This window comes from Pristis pectinata, chromosome 1 (genome assembly GCF_009764475.1).
Source record: "Pristis pectinata isolate sPriPec2 chromosome 1, sPriPec2.1.pri, whole genome shotgun sequence".
In the NCBI taxonomy this organism is placed as follows: Eukaryota; Metazoa; Chordata; class Chondrichthyes; order Rhinopristiformes; family Pristidae; genus Pristis; species Pristis pectinata.
Genome location: NC_067405.1, coordinates 60,211,622 through 60,227,948, shown reverse-complemented (window position 1 = coordinate 60,227,948; position 16,327 = coordinate 60,211,622). Strand labels below are relative to the sequence as shown.

The window sequence follows — 16,327 nt, the reverse complement described above, 5'->3', positions numbered from 1 at the left end:
GCTGTTAAAGCTGTGGGGCTGAAAGGCCTACTCCAGCTCTTATTTGTTATGTAACACATCCTGCTAGTTTGATTAACTAAATTATTCCTATTCTCTCTCCCACTGCTCATCCACTCACCAGGTCAATAACTTGACCCTGGTTCCATGACATCTTGCTTTAGAAATAGTAACATATGAGAGACTTAATTGGATCTGTTCCAAGCCACACCTATTGTTTTGTAAAAATGCACCACCCTCAGAATAGGAATAACTCTCCACAATATATATTAACGATTGGGGGACTAGTATGTTCACATTTGCTGAAGATGCAAACCTGATTGGCATTGTGCATTGAATGGAGGATGCGATTGTCTTCAGGCTAAATGAATGGGCAAGCATGTGTCAGGTGGAACATAATGTGAAAAAATGTGAGCTTGTTCACTTCGCTAAAATTTAGAAAGGAGAGTAGTTATTAAATGATGAGAGATTAATAGATGTTTGTATTTGGAGGGGCCTGAGTGCCCTTGTTTACAAATCTCTGGAAGTTACTATGCAAGTACAGCAAGCAATTAGGAAAGTAAACTGAATATTGGCCTTTAATTGCCAAGAGGATTTGAGTATTAGAATAAAGACAACTTTGTCGAGAATTATATAGGGCGCTAATGAGATGGTGCTTGGAGTATTAGTTTCCACCTAAGGGTATACCTCTGATAGATGGAGAGCTATGAAAATTCACCATATTTATTTATGAGATAAGTGGTTTGTCTTTTGAAGTTAAGCAGACTGGGCTTGTACTCTATAGTTTAAAGGAATGAGGGCTCTTTGGAATGTACAAGTTTAGAGGACTTAACAGGGTAGATGCTGGCTTGATATTTCCAGGGTGTCTGTAACTGGGGTTTACAGTCTCAAAATAAGGACTGAGATGAGGAGAAATTTCTTCACCTGGGGGTAGCGAATCTTTTGTAATTCTCTCTTCAAGAAGGCTTAATCATGGAGTATATTCAGTACAGAGATCGAGAGGTTTTTAGATATTAAGGGAATCAAGGGATCTGAGGTTAATATAGAAAAGAGATATTAAGAGAAAAGATCAGCCACAATCTTATTGAATAGCAGAGCTGAACGGTTACTCGTGCTTCTCTTTCTTTTGTTCTTATAATCTTAACAGATTTTAAAAAAATCATTTGTGCATGTTCATGTGTGTATATATAATATGGCTTGAAATTCAATGTTCTCTGCCAGCAATCTTCCTTGAGCTTGTTACCATATAGAAATCTCCAGGCTGGGGAAAGCTATGCAGCCACACAGAAAGAAGGGAAGACATTAACCTCCATCACATCCAAGAGGAGATGATGTCTGTAGGATCTGAATTTTCTGTTGACACATGAACCAGTCTCTGCCAGTCACTACCAATGGCCTGGACCCACTGTGTGAGCCAGAGTGCAGCCCTGAGCCCCATGTCTCAGGGCTGAGCAGTTGTACTGCTCAACCCCAGCCTCCCTAACACTAGTCCACTCCACTGCGTTGCAGGTGATTCATTGCTCTGAGAGCGCTGGTGGAGGGGGAGGGGGGTGGGGGGGGGATTCATGCCAGATAACTGGCACGGCGGACTGCAGCTGTGTGGAGGGCAGGAGTTTGTGGCAGGTTCCCGGCATAGCAGCGCTCTCAGTAGACACTACCATGTCCCCTTTAAGTGCTGATTCTGTAAGCGTTCTCAGCAACACATGATGAGCACTAAAAGAGCTACTAGTCTACAACTTCTTTTGACTGCATCACTTTGTTCAAATGTATATCTAGTAATTGCTCTTTTGTTTCAGATTGCTTTACCTACTACAACAAGAGGCTTCAACTGTTGAACTTAAAACTGAATGTGCAGTAGTATTAGGAAGTCTCGCAATGGGGACAGAAAATAATGTCAAGTCGCTGTTAGACTGTCACATAATTCCAGCGTTATTGCAAGGTATGGGTGTTTTGAAATCGCATGTTTAAGTTTGAATGAGTTTTAAACAAGTTTGGTATTAAACTTCTCGAATAATTCAGATGTACTGAGGCATCAAGACCAGAGCAATCCCAAACGTGATTTTTGGTCTGCAGTGTTATTACTGCCTGCATTACATCAGCATGCCTGGCTGGATTAGAGCTGCGAATAGGAAAGGTTACTTGCTTTTGATCACTATCCAGTGACCTTATGAGATGCAAGTGTCAAGATATGGTGAAAGTAATTTCATTTTTAGCCTTGTCAGTGATATTCCCCAAGTCAAACAGTTTGCTGATACTACCAGGTGAAAATCATGAGTGATCATTTAATTAAGTTATTGGGCTGTGCATATATACCTGATGTGTGACTAGACTGTGGAAAGTATTGGATATCAGATGTTTTTCTGATTTTGCTAAAGTAATTATTTCACCTTTTAAAGGACTTTGAATAAATAGTAAATTGTATATTGCTGGTTTGAGATAATTCATTAATAGGAATAATCCTTTTTCTCTTCTGAGTAGGTCTCCTTCTTCCAGATCTTAAATTTATAGAGGCTTGTCTCCGATGTCTTCGCACAATATTGACAAGCCCTGTGACGCCAGTAGAGGTTCTTTATACAGTAAGTACAGTGTCTCTGACACCGGAAATAAAACCAGAAAATGTTGGAAACACTCAGCAGGTCAGGTAACGTCTGTGGAGAGAGAAACCAAGTTAATGTTTCAGTTCAATAGCCCTTCATCAGAAATGGACCTATTGAGTATTTCTAGCATTTCCTGTTTTTGCTACAGATTTCCAGCATCTGCAGTTTTTTAAAATTTTCAGTCTCAGATGCAAGAATATGTTTTGTTTTCTTTCCCTGTTTACAAAGGCATTTATTTGAAGTTTTGGAGTTTTGGTTTTAAAAAAAAAGTTCTTCCGATCGCAGTGTTGGAGTACCATGGAGTGAAGAAATTCAAGTTTTATTTTTCCTTTTTGTGCTTTGTTTTTGGTTTGATTCTGCTTGGCAATGTCACAGGAAGTAAGACTACCACAAATCTCTGGGGGGGGGGGGGGGTGGGGAGGGTTTCCCTTGGATTGCTGAAAATAATATCGTTGATGATTAGGGGGCAAAATTCCTGCCTTCCCTTTAGCCAAAAATGGTATCGAGGCTTACAAGGAAAAGAAAATGACAGAAGTGGATGAAATTAGGTGCAAACTCTTAGAAACCGTTAGAGCATATTTATTTTTAGAAACTCAGTTATTTCTCAAGGATATATTTCAAACAAAATGGAAACTAAGAAACTTACCAGATTAGGTAGCATCTCAGAGGACTAAAGCAGAATTAATATTTTAGGCTGATGCTTTTCAGCAGAACTGAGGAAGTTAGAGATATGAGTAGGTTTAAGCATGTGCAATGGCAGGCTAAAGAGGACAGAATAGTAAAATGGAAGGCAGGTGAGATAAATGGCAAAAAGAATAGTTTGGATAGGTTCCTATGGCAAGGTTTTTATTTGATGGAAATGAGTGTACTTGAAACAGGTTCAATTTATGAACAAGTTCACCCTGGTGGAGGAGGGCAGTGGGTTGTGGCGATTGGTTGGACACTATTTCAAACAAGATTCTCAGGCATTGCTGCTGAGGGTGGTGGAATAGCAGGATTGGACGATCATGATGAAAGGATAGTTAGGATCAAAAAAATAGTAGGTGACGATAGTGTCGGGAAAGTTGCAGCTAGGGGGAGGAGCAGGTAAGACAAGGGGAGATTTTAACCTTTTGTTTTCATGTTGTCCCTAGGATGCTACAGTGGTTCCTCATCTTATGTCCTTGCTCAGTAGATCACGATATATACAGGAGTACATCTGTCAGATTTTTTCCCATTGTTGCAAGGTAGGAAACTTTAAGTGAAAATACTGGATTTAGTTTGTAAAGACTTATATAAACACTGGCTACTTGAAAAAACATTTGTATGTTAATGCTGAGCTTTTAAAAGTAGTTTCAAGGAGATGCTTATTCTAAACTGTTTAAAATAATGTATTAAACCATGAAACTTTACCACATTTGACAGAACTGATAGGTGTGTATTTGTTCTTGAGAAAGCACATCCCCATGGCTTTTAATTTTATGGTACAGATGTCAGTGATGCATGAATTGTTTTTAAGCTCATTGAACTTGTGAAAGAGTAAACGTGAGAATTAGTTACGTAATGAATTTGCATGAAATTGCTTCTCTGAATTTAACTCTTACCTAGAATGATGGGATGAAAATCTTGCTTCACTGCTGACAGCATTAAGTGCGTTTAATTCAGCTAATTTCAACTGAACATAGATCAGCAGCACCAATTTCTACTTCACCATAATAGAATCCTCCTTACTCAAGACTTTAAGACAAGTAGAGAATTAGTGGGGAAAAATAACTTCATTTGAAGAAACCTCTCTTAAGATTAGGAGATATAATGAGGAAAAAGTCAAAATTTATTCTTGTAATTTGTATTATTCAGTGTTTGAGATTCTATTGCCAATTTCTGCTGAGTCTGCACTTGCTGCTCAGACCACTGCTGGTTCAGGTCCACAAGGCTGAACCTGCTGGCTGAGAGCATACAAAACCTGATTGCTGAAGTCGTGTGTGATGCCATTGCCTTGTCTGATATAATTGGGGCATGGGAATTAGGCAGAAAAAGTCCTACCTGCAACTGTGGCAAATTTCTTTAACATATGGTAAAGCCACTCTGCCAGCTTGACATCTGTCAAAGCTCTGAAGAATTTTGATTTTTTTTCTGCATACGTTCCCTGGTACATTCAATCACTTAAACACTAGAGAAACAAGGAATGAAAGTTAATTTATTGAACATTTTTGAATAAAAAAATAAAATGGGCAAAAACTGTTCACTTTTATCTAAATTCAGCAAGCACAAGAAATTAACTTATTCTAAACATTCCTCTCACAGCTTTAAAATCTACATTGAAATTAAATGGGTTTAAAGATCTCACCTGGTGCAGGATTCAAGAGCAGATTCCCCTCTAGCATAAATGCTGAGAAATTTCAGCTAGTTTAACTTCCCTTGCTACTGGTCTCCCAATGTGAAGTTTCAGTAACAGAGCATACAGACATATGTATTGGCTGGAACCTTTCAGCAAATTTGGTACTTCAGTACTTGGTGCATGTGCAGCTGAGTTCCAAACTTGGAATTTGCTGCAGAAGTGCCAGCAGTTCCCAGTAAGTTTTGTGTAATAGTTAAAGCAGTTGAGTGTAACAGTTAAGGCAGTTTTTTTAGATTTTGCTACTGGATATTATCTTTGGTTGTAGCTTCACTGACCACTCCTAGAACCTGACTTTGAATTCTGGTGTGAGTGGAATCTGACGAATAGTTAGATGAATGGAGCAACACCGACTGGCTGAGCAGAGATCTCTTGCCTTTGTATTCTGGCTTTTCTGAATATGTCATCTGTAATTACCTGTTCTTTATAAACTTTGGAAGAATCAAGGACCCAATTGAATGAGGCTTCTCCCACCAGTGTACTAATGAAAAGCTGAGGGACTCCAACCAACTGCAGCAAGAGTGTGTCATTGATATTTTGGATGCCATTATGTCCGTGGTCATCAGTCACTGTGTAGACTGTCTTTTAGAAAACATAAGGATTGGTTTGATGATGATAACTGTGATCCAGAAACTGATCAATCACAGTTGTATTGTCTTTTGTGCTTGGAGGAATAACGTTGATTCTAAACGAAAGAAACTAAGTCAACAGTGAACTGAAGCAGAGCTTCGAAAGATGATCTGTGATGTGAGGAACACATGGTGGGAAGAGAAAGTGATGGAAGTCTAACACTTCATGTACAAGTCATAAAGCCTTGTACAGTCTGAGCAATCTGCGACCAAGTCTTTTGAGACTTGAGGATTTAGGAGATATAATTAAAAATAGGGAAGCAGTCAGTGCTTGTTTCAGGGAGCATTTTGTAGAGCTTTTTAGCTGAGATTGTTGTTGACTAAAGTGCTTTTAACTTGCTGTTGCATCACTGAGTAAGAGATGAAGTGTTCACAATATATATTAACAGTTTAGAAGAGGGGACTGAGTGTAGCATATCTAAGTTTGTTGATGACACTAAATTGAGTGGAAAAGCATATTGCGCAGAGGATGTGGAGAGTCTGCAGAGAGATTATAGATAGGTTAAGTGAGTGGGCAAGGGTCTGGCAGATGGAGTACAATGTTGGTAAATTTAAGGTCATCCACTTTGGAAGGAAAAATAGAAGATCAGATTATTATTTAAATGGTGAAAGATTGCAGCATGCTGTTGTGCAGAGGCACTTGAGAGTGCTTATGCATGAATCTCAAAAGGTTAGATGGCAGGTGCAACAGGTCATCAAGAAGGCAAATGGAATGCGGGCCTTCATTGCTAGAGGGATTGAATTTAAGAGCAGGGAGGTTGTGCTGCAACTGCACGGTACTGTTGAGGCCGCACTGTACAGGGTACTGTTGAGCCTGCACCAGGAGTACTGTGTGCAGTTCTGGTCTCCTTACTTGAGAAAAGATGTACTGGCTTTGGAGGTGGTGCAGAGGAGGCTCACCAGGTTGATTCCGGAGATGAGGGGTTTAGCCTATGAAGAGAGTTTGAGTTGCATGGGACTATGCTCTCTGGAATTCAGGTGAATGAGAGGGGATTTTATAGAAACACACAAAATTATGAAAGGGATAGATAAGATAGAGGCAGGAGAGTTGATTCCACTGGTAGGTGAGACTAGAACCAGGGGACATAGCCTCAAAATTCGGGGAAATAGATTTAGGATGGAGAGAAGGAGAAACTGCTTCTCCCAGAGAGTAGTGAATCTGTGGAATTTTCTGCCCAGGGAAGCAGTAGGGGCTATCTCATTAAATATATTTAAGACACAGTCAGATAGATTTTTGCATAGTAGGGGAATTAAGGGTTATGGGGAAAAGGCAGGTAGGTGGACTTGAGTCCACGACCAGATCAGCCATGATCTTGTTGAATGGCAGAGCAGGCTCAATGGGCTGGATGGCCTCCTCCTGCTCCTATTTCTTTTGTTCTTGTGTTTTATGAGTTGGAATCACTTTAACCCATGATGAGGTGAGAAAGGCCATTAAACAGATGAAAAACTACAAAGTATCAGGAGCTCATAGAATTTATACAGAAGTCCTCAGACAGGGAAGAATGAAGTTCAACACACCACCCTATGCCCCGAAGATTCACCAAGGGAATCTTAGAGGCATAGAGTTGTATAGCATGGCAACAGGACCTTTGGCCCAACTCATCCATGCTGAGCAAGTTGCCTTCCTGACCTTGTCCCTTTTGCCTGCATTTGGCCCACATCTCTTTAAACCTTTCCAATCTATGTACCTGTCTGTGTCTTTTAAATGTTAATTGTACCCACCTCTACCAATCTTAAAATGTTGGCACTGATATTGATCAGCTAAAATTACTAATACCTTACATATAAAGAATCTACTTGTCTGAAATGAAATGTATGCTGTGACTTTGCATACCCTTCCTGACCTGCACTCGGGTTTCTTGCTTTTTTTGGAAAATAGATTGCGACCTTTATCCAGATTCCAGGAATTGGGATGGAATTGAAGGGATCCATTAATATGACTCCAAAGTTGTACAATGATGTGTTTATGGAAGTCGAAACACCTTCCTCTTTTTATCGTTAGTAAGAATACAAGGTGCATCAGAGAAATTAACCAAAGTTATGTTAAATATAATCTTCAGAACACTGATTTTCAACAAAATAGTGCAGTGTATTTGTCTTTGAATTAACTAAAAATCATCCCGCATCTTGAAATAAAAGCTGATAGCCACATAATAGTGGCTTCTTTACGTCATTTTACTCAACTGCCTGCATGTCAGGGCATATTGCTATCTATGAATTACTTGCAGAAGTTTCTGAGTTGTGTTAATTTGGAATCGTTTCTCACTTTTTTCCCCATCTGGGCTACCTTTCATATCATGTAATAGTGAGGAGTGACAATTTCACCCTCTGCAGGTAAAAATTCTGAACAATTAAACTGCTGCCTTGTTTTGTTACAGACTCCAGAGCATCAGGCTGTGTTGTTCAACCATGGTGCAGTGCAGAACATTGCCCATCTACTGACTTCAGCTTCATACAAAGTAAGTGCCTGAATATTAAGTACAGGGATTCACTCCAAAAAAATATTTTTCAGATGTTGCTTATGAATGAAATGAAACCAAAGTAAGAATTTATGTACTGCATCCTTTTTGTACCAGAGATAACCATTTTTAAAAAGCAGAAGAACAGTTGTGTTTATGAAGTCAGACTTTATTTAGTTAAATTATTTCATGTCTCATGATGATCTAAAAGATTCCTTTTGATACCTCTTTTTCTGGTGTCAACATCTGCTGTTGAATGCCAGCCAGCAAACTGTCCACCTATTTTTGAGTGGTTCATATCTTTCCAATATGCCTTTCGAAGAACTTAATTTCCATGACTTCCAAGAAAAAAGATAGTATTGATAGCTATCATTGCAGTTTTGTTTTTCGTCTTCTGAACATTGGTTGTCAACTACCTATGGACGTTAATCCTTTTATTAGTCTTCAATTGATCTTGAAAGGGAGTGTCTTCAACTTGTTCCCTTGATATGTAGCTAGAGACGTTGATAAGGAGATTTGAGGAAGAGTTGTGGTAAAGTGCAGTGGTATATAAAGGAAATGCAAAATTCTTGAAGGATTTAAACACCTGACTAAGAATTATTAATTTTGGTAATGGGAACCTGAAGTGAGTGGCACTTTTGGGATAGGATACAGGAAACATAGATCATATGGCTAAGCATGTGTAGATGGAGCATTGGAGTACTTGAATTTAGAGTTTTTGCAGTAAATGGATTGAGGTAATGAGAGGTGTGAATAGCAAAATATGCTGGTGATGTGGTCCCAGTCTCTGGGCATATCAGCGATGTTCAAATGTCAGAGCATCACAGTGTTCTGGGTTGGCCGAATGGTGTGATCCCTCTTTGAGACTGAGACACGAGATTCTGCAGATGCTGGAATCTGGAGCAACACACAAAAAGTGCTGGAGGAACTCAGTAGGTCAGGCAGCATCTGTGGAGGGAAATAAACAGTTGTCTTTTCAGGTCTTGACCCTTCATCAGCACTGGAAAAGAAGAGGGAAGAAGCCAGAATAAGGAGGTCGGTGGAGGGGGAGGAGCACATGCAGGCGGGTGATAGGTGAGTCCAGGTAATAGATGAGTCTACCTTCCCCCTCTTACCCGGACTCGCCTATCACCTGCCTGCATATGCTCCTCCCCCTCTTCCGACCCACTTATACTGGCTTCTGCGTTCTTCCTTGCCAGTCCTGATGGAGGATCTCAACCCAGAACATAGACTGTTTATTTCCCTCCACAGATGCTGCCTGACCTGCTGAGTTCCTCCAGCAATTTTTGTGTGTGTTCCTCCTCGAAACTGGATGTTTGGCAGCATCAATAGCCCTAGGAACTGGAGAGGCAGAACTGGATGTAATAAAAATATTTGTGGGAATTAATCCCATGTGTGGGCATAATATTGCATAGGGATAATGCACAGATAAGGAACAGTATAAATCCCTGAAGGATTTCTTAAATGCTGGGGTAGATGAGAAACCATTCTAATCAATTTTACGAAAATACATCTTAAAGCTGCATTCAATCAATGTTATACTCTCATTCTTTGGCCCCGGAGAGGTTATTGCAGTGGGTTGGAATGTGCCAGTTATTTTTGAGGAGAATTGTTGATCTCTGTATGAGGATAAGCTCATGCCATAAGGCCCTATTTCTACCTGATCCCACTTCTCAAATGTTTTCTCAGGTGCATACTTTTCAAAATGTAAATGTTTAAGGTAGAGTGAGAATATAGGGCCAAGAAGCTTTAGTTTTTTAGCATGATTCTGGAAACAACAATCTTATCCTCTCTAGCGTAAGCATCTTTCTTTATTTTAATTCGGTTAAAAGTTTGACTTTCTTAAATTTGAGACTGTACTCTTAATGTGGTTCAAGTATAGACATAATGCTTTGAGTATGAAGTTTTATTTTGTTTCTCAATAGGTTCAGATGCAGGCATTAAAATGCTTTTCAGTCCTGGCTTATGAAAATCCTCAAGTTTCTTTGACTCTTGTAAATGGTGAGTAGGGTTTCTTGCTTGATTGCTTGGTCTGCTTGCTTTGTCTTGTATCACTTTCTGAGATGTGAAATGTTGCTGTTCAAATGGTCAGCAACAAGAGTTGTATTCCCCGGAATTTGGAGGAGTTGGAAGAGAATATCTATTTCTGCTGATTCGAAAGTTTAAAGCTTGGGTTATAGTATAAAAACTAGATCCAAGGTTTTCAGGGCCAAAGTTAGCAATCACTACTATACATGTGACGGTGGTAGAAATATGGCAATTTTTTCTGCAAATGCAATTGAAGGGGCAGTTGTTAATTTTAAATCCAGTTGAAAGTTCTTATTAACCAGTTGTCTAACCAGTTGTATTAAATGATATGGGAATAAGGTAGTTATTGGAGGTTGGTCACGGAGAAGCTGTGCTCTTGTTGAATGATAGAACAGGGTCAAGGAACTAAATAAAATCCATTGTATGAATTGAGTAACAATGCGCAATTCTTTTTAATGTATGCACCAGTCGCTCAATGTTATAGCTAATGTTTTTTAAATTATAATTTTTTTCTAGAGGTTCAGTTTAAATGGTAGCTTGATATCCACTGTAGTTTTGCTGCTATATTTTTTTAGAACACTATTTTAGCCATTGAAAATTATTTATTTGCTCATCCTTTTGTGTGGGCTACTGTTTCCTGAAGTTATGCTTACTTCAGTGATTAAAATGCGCCCTCTGGTGTTTTGGACCAGTGATTGCATTGGTCTATGATACTCTTCCATTTTTTTTACTTCAAAGCCATCAGGTGGTTTTCATGCTACAATATATCTTATGGGAAGTGTTCTGGTGCAGTTCACAATAGTCATATTATGTACATTTTGGTATTACACAACATGTGCTGTTTTTGTCAATTTGGTTCCTGTAAAAGCTGCTACAAAGACCATCCAAGTATCATTTCTTCAAACATTTTGTTTACAGCATACCTAATATTATTTGTATTCTATTTTAGTGTTGGTAGATGGTGAATTGTTACCCCAAGTATTTGTGAAGATGATGCAGAGGGATAAACCTATTGAAATGCAGCTGACATCCGCAAAATGGTACCAATTCAATATTCTCCCTAGTGACATTTGGTCATGTGTACATTTTGCTAAATTTTTAGATAAGCTGCTCCTACAGCTTTGGATTTAGCTGTTCAGAATTTTATGGTGCTTAGTGCTAATCATTTGAGGATATTCATTTAGTGTTAAACATTATGTCAGCTTGGCTGCTTCATCTATTTTATACAAAGTTCTTTGTACTGTACATTCAGAAAAGATAATTTCTGTTGTTTCTAATCAAATTTTATCATTTCTCAGTTTGACTTACATGTGCAGGGCTGGAGCAATTCGGACAGATGATAACAGTATAGTTTTAAAGGTTGGTATGAAATTTCAATAGTATAATCTGCCTGTTTAGTTGCAAACTGATGTTTATTATGTTGTGTGTATCTGTAACCTTTCAGTGGTCATAATATTATGAAAGGCAGCTCAGCCATATGATAGCTTCTGAATAAAAGTATTTTACCTTTAGGATTGCAAGTTCCAGATAGTATTATGATTAGAGGCAATGATGGGCAAGTTGAGTATCAACACAAAGTTCCATGTCCATTTCTTGTGCATTTGCTCATTTGAGCTTGAACTATCTCTGGAATTCCTGCACAAGAAGAAAAACATCTCTAGAAGGACATATGAATCCCAGTGATCACATTGCATTATTTATCACTTTCCCCTTTGTTTCCTATTTACAAAATTGTTGTAGGGGAAAGTTGCTTTAGGATGTCTTGTTATGGATGTGTGTACACTTTCCAGTCCAGAAGGTACTTTCCATATTTTTTTGTGCTCCAATCAACCCTTCCTAGTTTCTCTTTGCATTAACCCCCAATGAACACATAGGGTTATTCTTCCTCGTCTTGCTTAGCTCTGAAAGTAGTTCAACGCTACTGTATTTAATTTCAATTAATCATCTTTCCATGTTTTTTATACAGTTAACTCTTAATGTAGCAGTTTGAATTTTTATAGCAACATTGATGTGTTTATGTCCCAAATTGCTCATGTTTATGAAGGCACAAAGAAAAGATTGGAAGCCAAGAATGATATTTTGAAAGGAATGGTCAAAGAAAGTAAGTGGTGAAAGGGTGGTGAGTGCATGGCCCTCAATTGAAGTCCAAAGTAATAGCAATAATGAGCTTGATAAGCAGGGAGTTCCAGGACTGGTGAAGATAACAGAGTGAGGGTTATGCCTGAGAAATAATTTGAACACAAGGATCAGAATTTTAAATTTGATGCATTGGGCAATGAAGACCCTTGTAAAGCATGGGGCTAATAGAAAGGTGGGATAGGTTATGACCACAGAGCTTTTGATGAACTGAAGGTTAAGAGGTGGTAGAGCATTGAAGTAGTTGGCAAATGCCCTCAGGAGGTAGATAGGTGTACTTTATTTATACTTGCTTTATAAACATGTGTGATCCTTCAATAACAATAAAGCTAGGAAGTGCACACTTTTTTTTAAAAACTTTTTTCCAACTAGGCGCATGTATATATGCCATGTGGGCAAATACTGTAATGGAGTTGTTTGTGTGTCTCGTATAGAACATGGAAAATTACAGCACAGTACAGTCCTTTGGCCCACAATGTTGTGCAGACATTTTATCCTGCTAAGATCTATCTAACCCACGTAGCCGTCCATTTTCCTATCATTCGTGTGCCTATCTAAGTCTCTTAAATGTCCCTAATGTATCTGCCTCCACCACCTCTGCTGGCAGTGCATTTCATGCACACACCACTATTCTGTGTTTAAAAAAAACTTACCTCTGACATCCCCCCATAACTTCCTTAAAATTATGCCCCCTTGAGTTAGCTGTTGATTGTTACTTATTGCTACTTATTGATTGTTTACAACAATTGACAGTTTCTTCATTCTAAGTTTTTCCACATACCTTCAGGGGTAATGTATCCTACAACAGAGGATTTTACTTATTTGATAGACATCTTTCCTCTATATGCACCACCTGTTGACTTTCTTCAATTCTGTATTTGCCGTTGACATGAAAGTATTCTTGACAGTGTAATTACACCCCTTGTCTGTACTGAGACTGTTATGTCTTGTTTTGCCTTGTATTGCAAGGAAATTTGTCATAAATCCGTGCGCTTCTCAAATTTTCATATTTTCCTACAGATAAAAATGAAGTGTATATGTGAACAGAATTATGCCTGTGTGGCCTGGTCCATTTTTACTTTGCTTCACCTCACCCACACTTGCCTTCATTCCTTGTGTTTGTATCACAAGTGATTAGCTGTATTCTACCCAGTGATGTGCGAGAAGAAGCAAATTAGAATTATTTTTAATGCAACTCGTACAGGACAGAGTATAACCTATATATTTGGAAATAGTGTTTTGTGCCCATTTGGCACCATATGGAGTGCTATTTCATGGATGATAGGCTATGGTCCAAACTTACATTATATGATATTGACACAGAAAGACAAATCTGGATTTGTAGTTAATATGCCAGTAAATGGAACAACTAAGTAGCTGGGGGAGAGAGTGGCAGATAAGATTAATCCATCATTATGCCAAACATTATTTCACAGACTTAGTTTTGTTGAACACATAATTGTGCTAATTATATCTTCTTTGCTTCTTGAAAGATATTATCAATCTATTGTTGCATTGGGAGCTGGAATCTTGAAATTAAATGTAAATTAATGCAAAGGTTTTGTGTATTGCTAAGTTAATGCAAATACAGTTAGGCACTCCCAGCTGTTTGTTTTGCTTGGTTTTAGTAAAAGTCATTATCCCATACGTGGACAGGTAAAATATTATGATTTTCTGCTCATTGTCATATTCAGACATGACCTGAACAATACTGACAAACTAAAATAGCACAATCAATGCTTTTATTTTCTCCCATCTTCTCCCAGACTTTTCAAACACATTGTCACTAGAAATGCATGTAGATATGGATTGTGAAAGGATTGTGAAAACTAAAAAACCTGGCATGGGGGTGAGCCAAGGAATCATTGCAAAAAAAAAAGTGGAAAATATAGTTTTTAAGTTTGTATAAACTTGCTGAAATTAATTTCTTTCTATATTTTAACAGGTATGACAATATAGCAATGCTACAAGTGTCAGTCAAAGCATTGCTGCCCTTTAGGGTATCATATACTTTAGCATGAATTGTGTTCTGGATTGCAGAGCTCTGAGATACAGATTGATCTAAGTGTCCTAATGCACATTTCAAAAAAACTAATGTGTAAGTACAGCAAGTAACTTGGAAAGCTAGCAGAATGTTATTGTTGAGTTCTCAGTTCCAAGCCATTTAAACTCCACTCCCCCACCCCCCTCCCCGAATCCCATTCCTACACTGACGTGTCTGTCCTCTGTCTTCCCCACTGCCAGGGTGAGGCCAAATGCAAACCAGAGGAACAGCACCCATTGGTTGTTTTCTCCACTATGTCTCTATCTCCACCCCTCCCTCCCGCACCATTCTCCATCTGCACATCAACCCCTCCTCACCTGGATCCACCTATTACCAGCTGCTGCCTCACCCCATCCCCACCTCTTTATATTGGCTTTCTCCCCTTTACACTGTCAGTCCTGATGCAGGGTCTCAATGGGAACTGAGTGTCCAAGGGTACACAGTGTATAGGGCAGGGAGGCAGAGGGGGTGGTGTGGCCCTGAGGGTTAGCAATGATATAAAATCAATAGAAAGAAGGGACATAGGGTCAGAAGAAGTGGAATCCTGATGGGTGGAGTTAAGAAATGGCAAGGGTAAAAGGACAATAATAGCAGTTATACATAGGCCCCCTAACAGCAGCCGGGATGTAGACTATAAGTTACAGTTGGAAATAGAAAAAAGTGTGTCAGAGAGACAGTGTCAAGGTAATTATGGGGGATTTTAACATGAAGGTGGATTGGGAAAGCCAGGAAGGTAGTGGATTTCAGGAGAGAGAATTTGTGGAATGTCTACGGGATGGCTTTTTGGAGCAACCTGTTGATGAGCCCACCAGGAGATCGGCTGTTTTGGATTGGGTGCTGTGTAACGAACCTGAGGTGATTAGGGAACTAAAGGTAAAGGAACCATTAGGAACTAGTGATCACAATATGATTGAGTTCAGTTTCAAATTTGAAAAGGAGAAGCTGATATCAGATATGTCAATATTTCAGTGGAACAAAGGAAATTACAGTGGCATGAGAGAGGAACTGGCCCAAATTGATTGGAAAAGTAAGCTAGTTGGAGGGACGGCAGAGCAGAAATGGATGGAATTTCTACAAGAAATAAGGAAAATGCAGGATAGATATATTCCAAGAAAAAAGCTTATGAATGGAAAAATGGCACAAATGTGGATAATGAGAGGGGTGAAGGCTAAGATAGAAGCAAAAGGAAGCAAAAATTAGTGGGAAAACTGAAGACTGGGAAACTTAAAAACTTACAGGAAGAAACTAAGAAGGTCATTAGGAAAGAAAAGATGAATTATGAAAGGAAGTTGGCAGATAATATTAAAAAGGATACTAAGTTTTTTTTAAATAGATGAAGAGTAAAAGAGAGACACGGATTGAATATAGGACCAATTGAAAATGGTGCAGGAGAGATAATGGATAACACAGAGATGGCAGAGGAACTATATGAGTATTTTGCATCAGTCTTCACTGTGGAGGACATCAGCAATATACCGGATAGTCAGGGGTCTCGGGATAGAACTGAGTTCAGTCAAGATTACTGAGAGAGAAGGTGCTCAGCAAGCTAATTGGACTAAAGACAGATAAGTCTCCCAGACTGGATGAAGTGCACACTTGGGTTCTGAAGGTGGCTTTAGAGATTGTGGAGGCATTGGTGATAATTTTCCAGGTGTCAATTGACTCTGCCATGGTTCTGGAGGACTGGAAGGTCGCAAATTGTAGTTTCCGCTGTATAAGGAAGGTGGGAGGCAGCATAAAGGAAATTATGGACCTAGTAGTCTGGCATCGGTGGTTGGAAAATTATTGGAATCAATCCTCAAGGATGAGGTTATGGAATACCTAGAGGTGCAAGGCAAGATAGGTCCAAGCCAGCATGGTTTCATGAAGGGAAGATCCTGCCTGACCAACCTATTGGAGTTCTTGAGGAAATCTCAGGTAGGTTGGATAAAGGAAAGGCTGTGGATGTTGTGTATTTAGACTTTCAAAAGGCCTTTGATGAGGTGCCGCACAAGAGGCTGATTAATAAGATGAGATCTCATGGAATTTACAGGTAGGATATTAGAATGGGTGGAGCATTGGCT

At 39.1% G+C, this 16,327-nt stretch overlaps 1 protein-coding gene across 2 annotated transcripts in view; it reads left to right on the top strand.

Annotated features, from left to right (window-relative positions):
- The window catches only part of armc8 (armadillo repeat containing 8), a 105,613-nt gene that overhangs the window by 25,474 nt on the left and 63,812 nt on the right, over nt 1-16,327 (top strand). For both annotated transcript variants that reach the window (XM_052024340.1, XM_052024331.1), the window contains exons 4-10: nt 1,794-1,936; nt 2,476-2,573; nt 3,728-3,820; nt 7,976-8,056; nt 9,982-10,057; nt 11,034-11,124; nt 11,383-11,443. In XM_052024340.1, the coding sequence (XP_051880300.1) occupies nt 1,794-1,936; nt 2,476-2,573; nt 3,728-3,820; nt 7,976-8,056; nt 9,982-10,057; nt 11,034-11,124; nt 11,383-11,443 (643 nt within the window). The remainder of the gene's footprint in view (nt 1-1,793; nt 1,937-2,475; nt 2,574-3,727; nt 3,821-7,975; nt 8,057-9,981; nt 10,058-11,033; nt 11,125-11,382; nt 11,444-16,327) is intronic.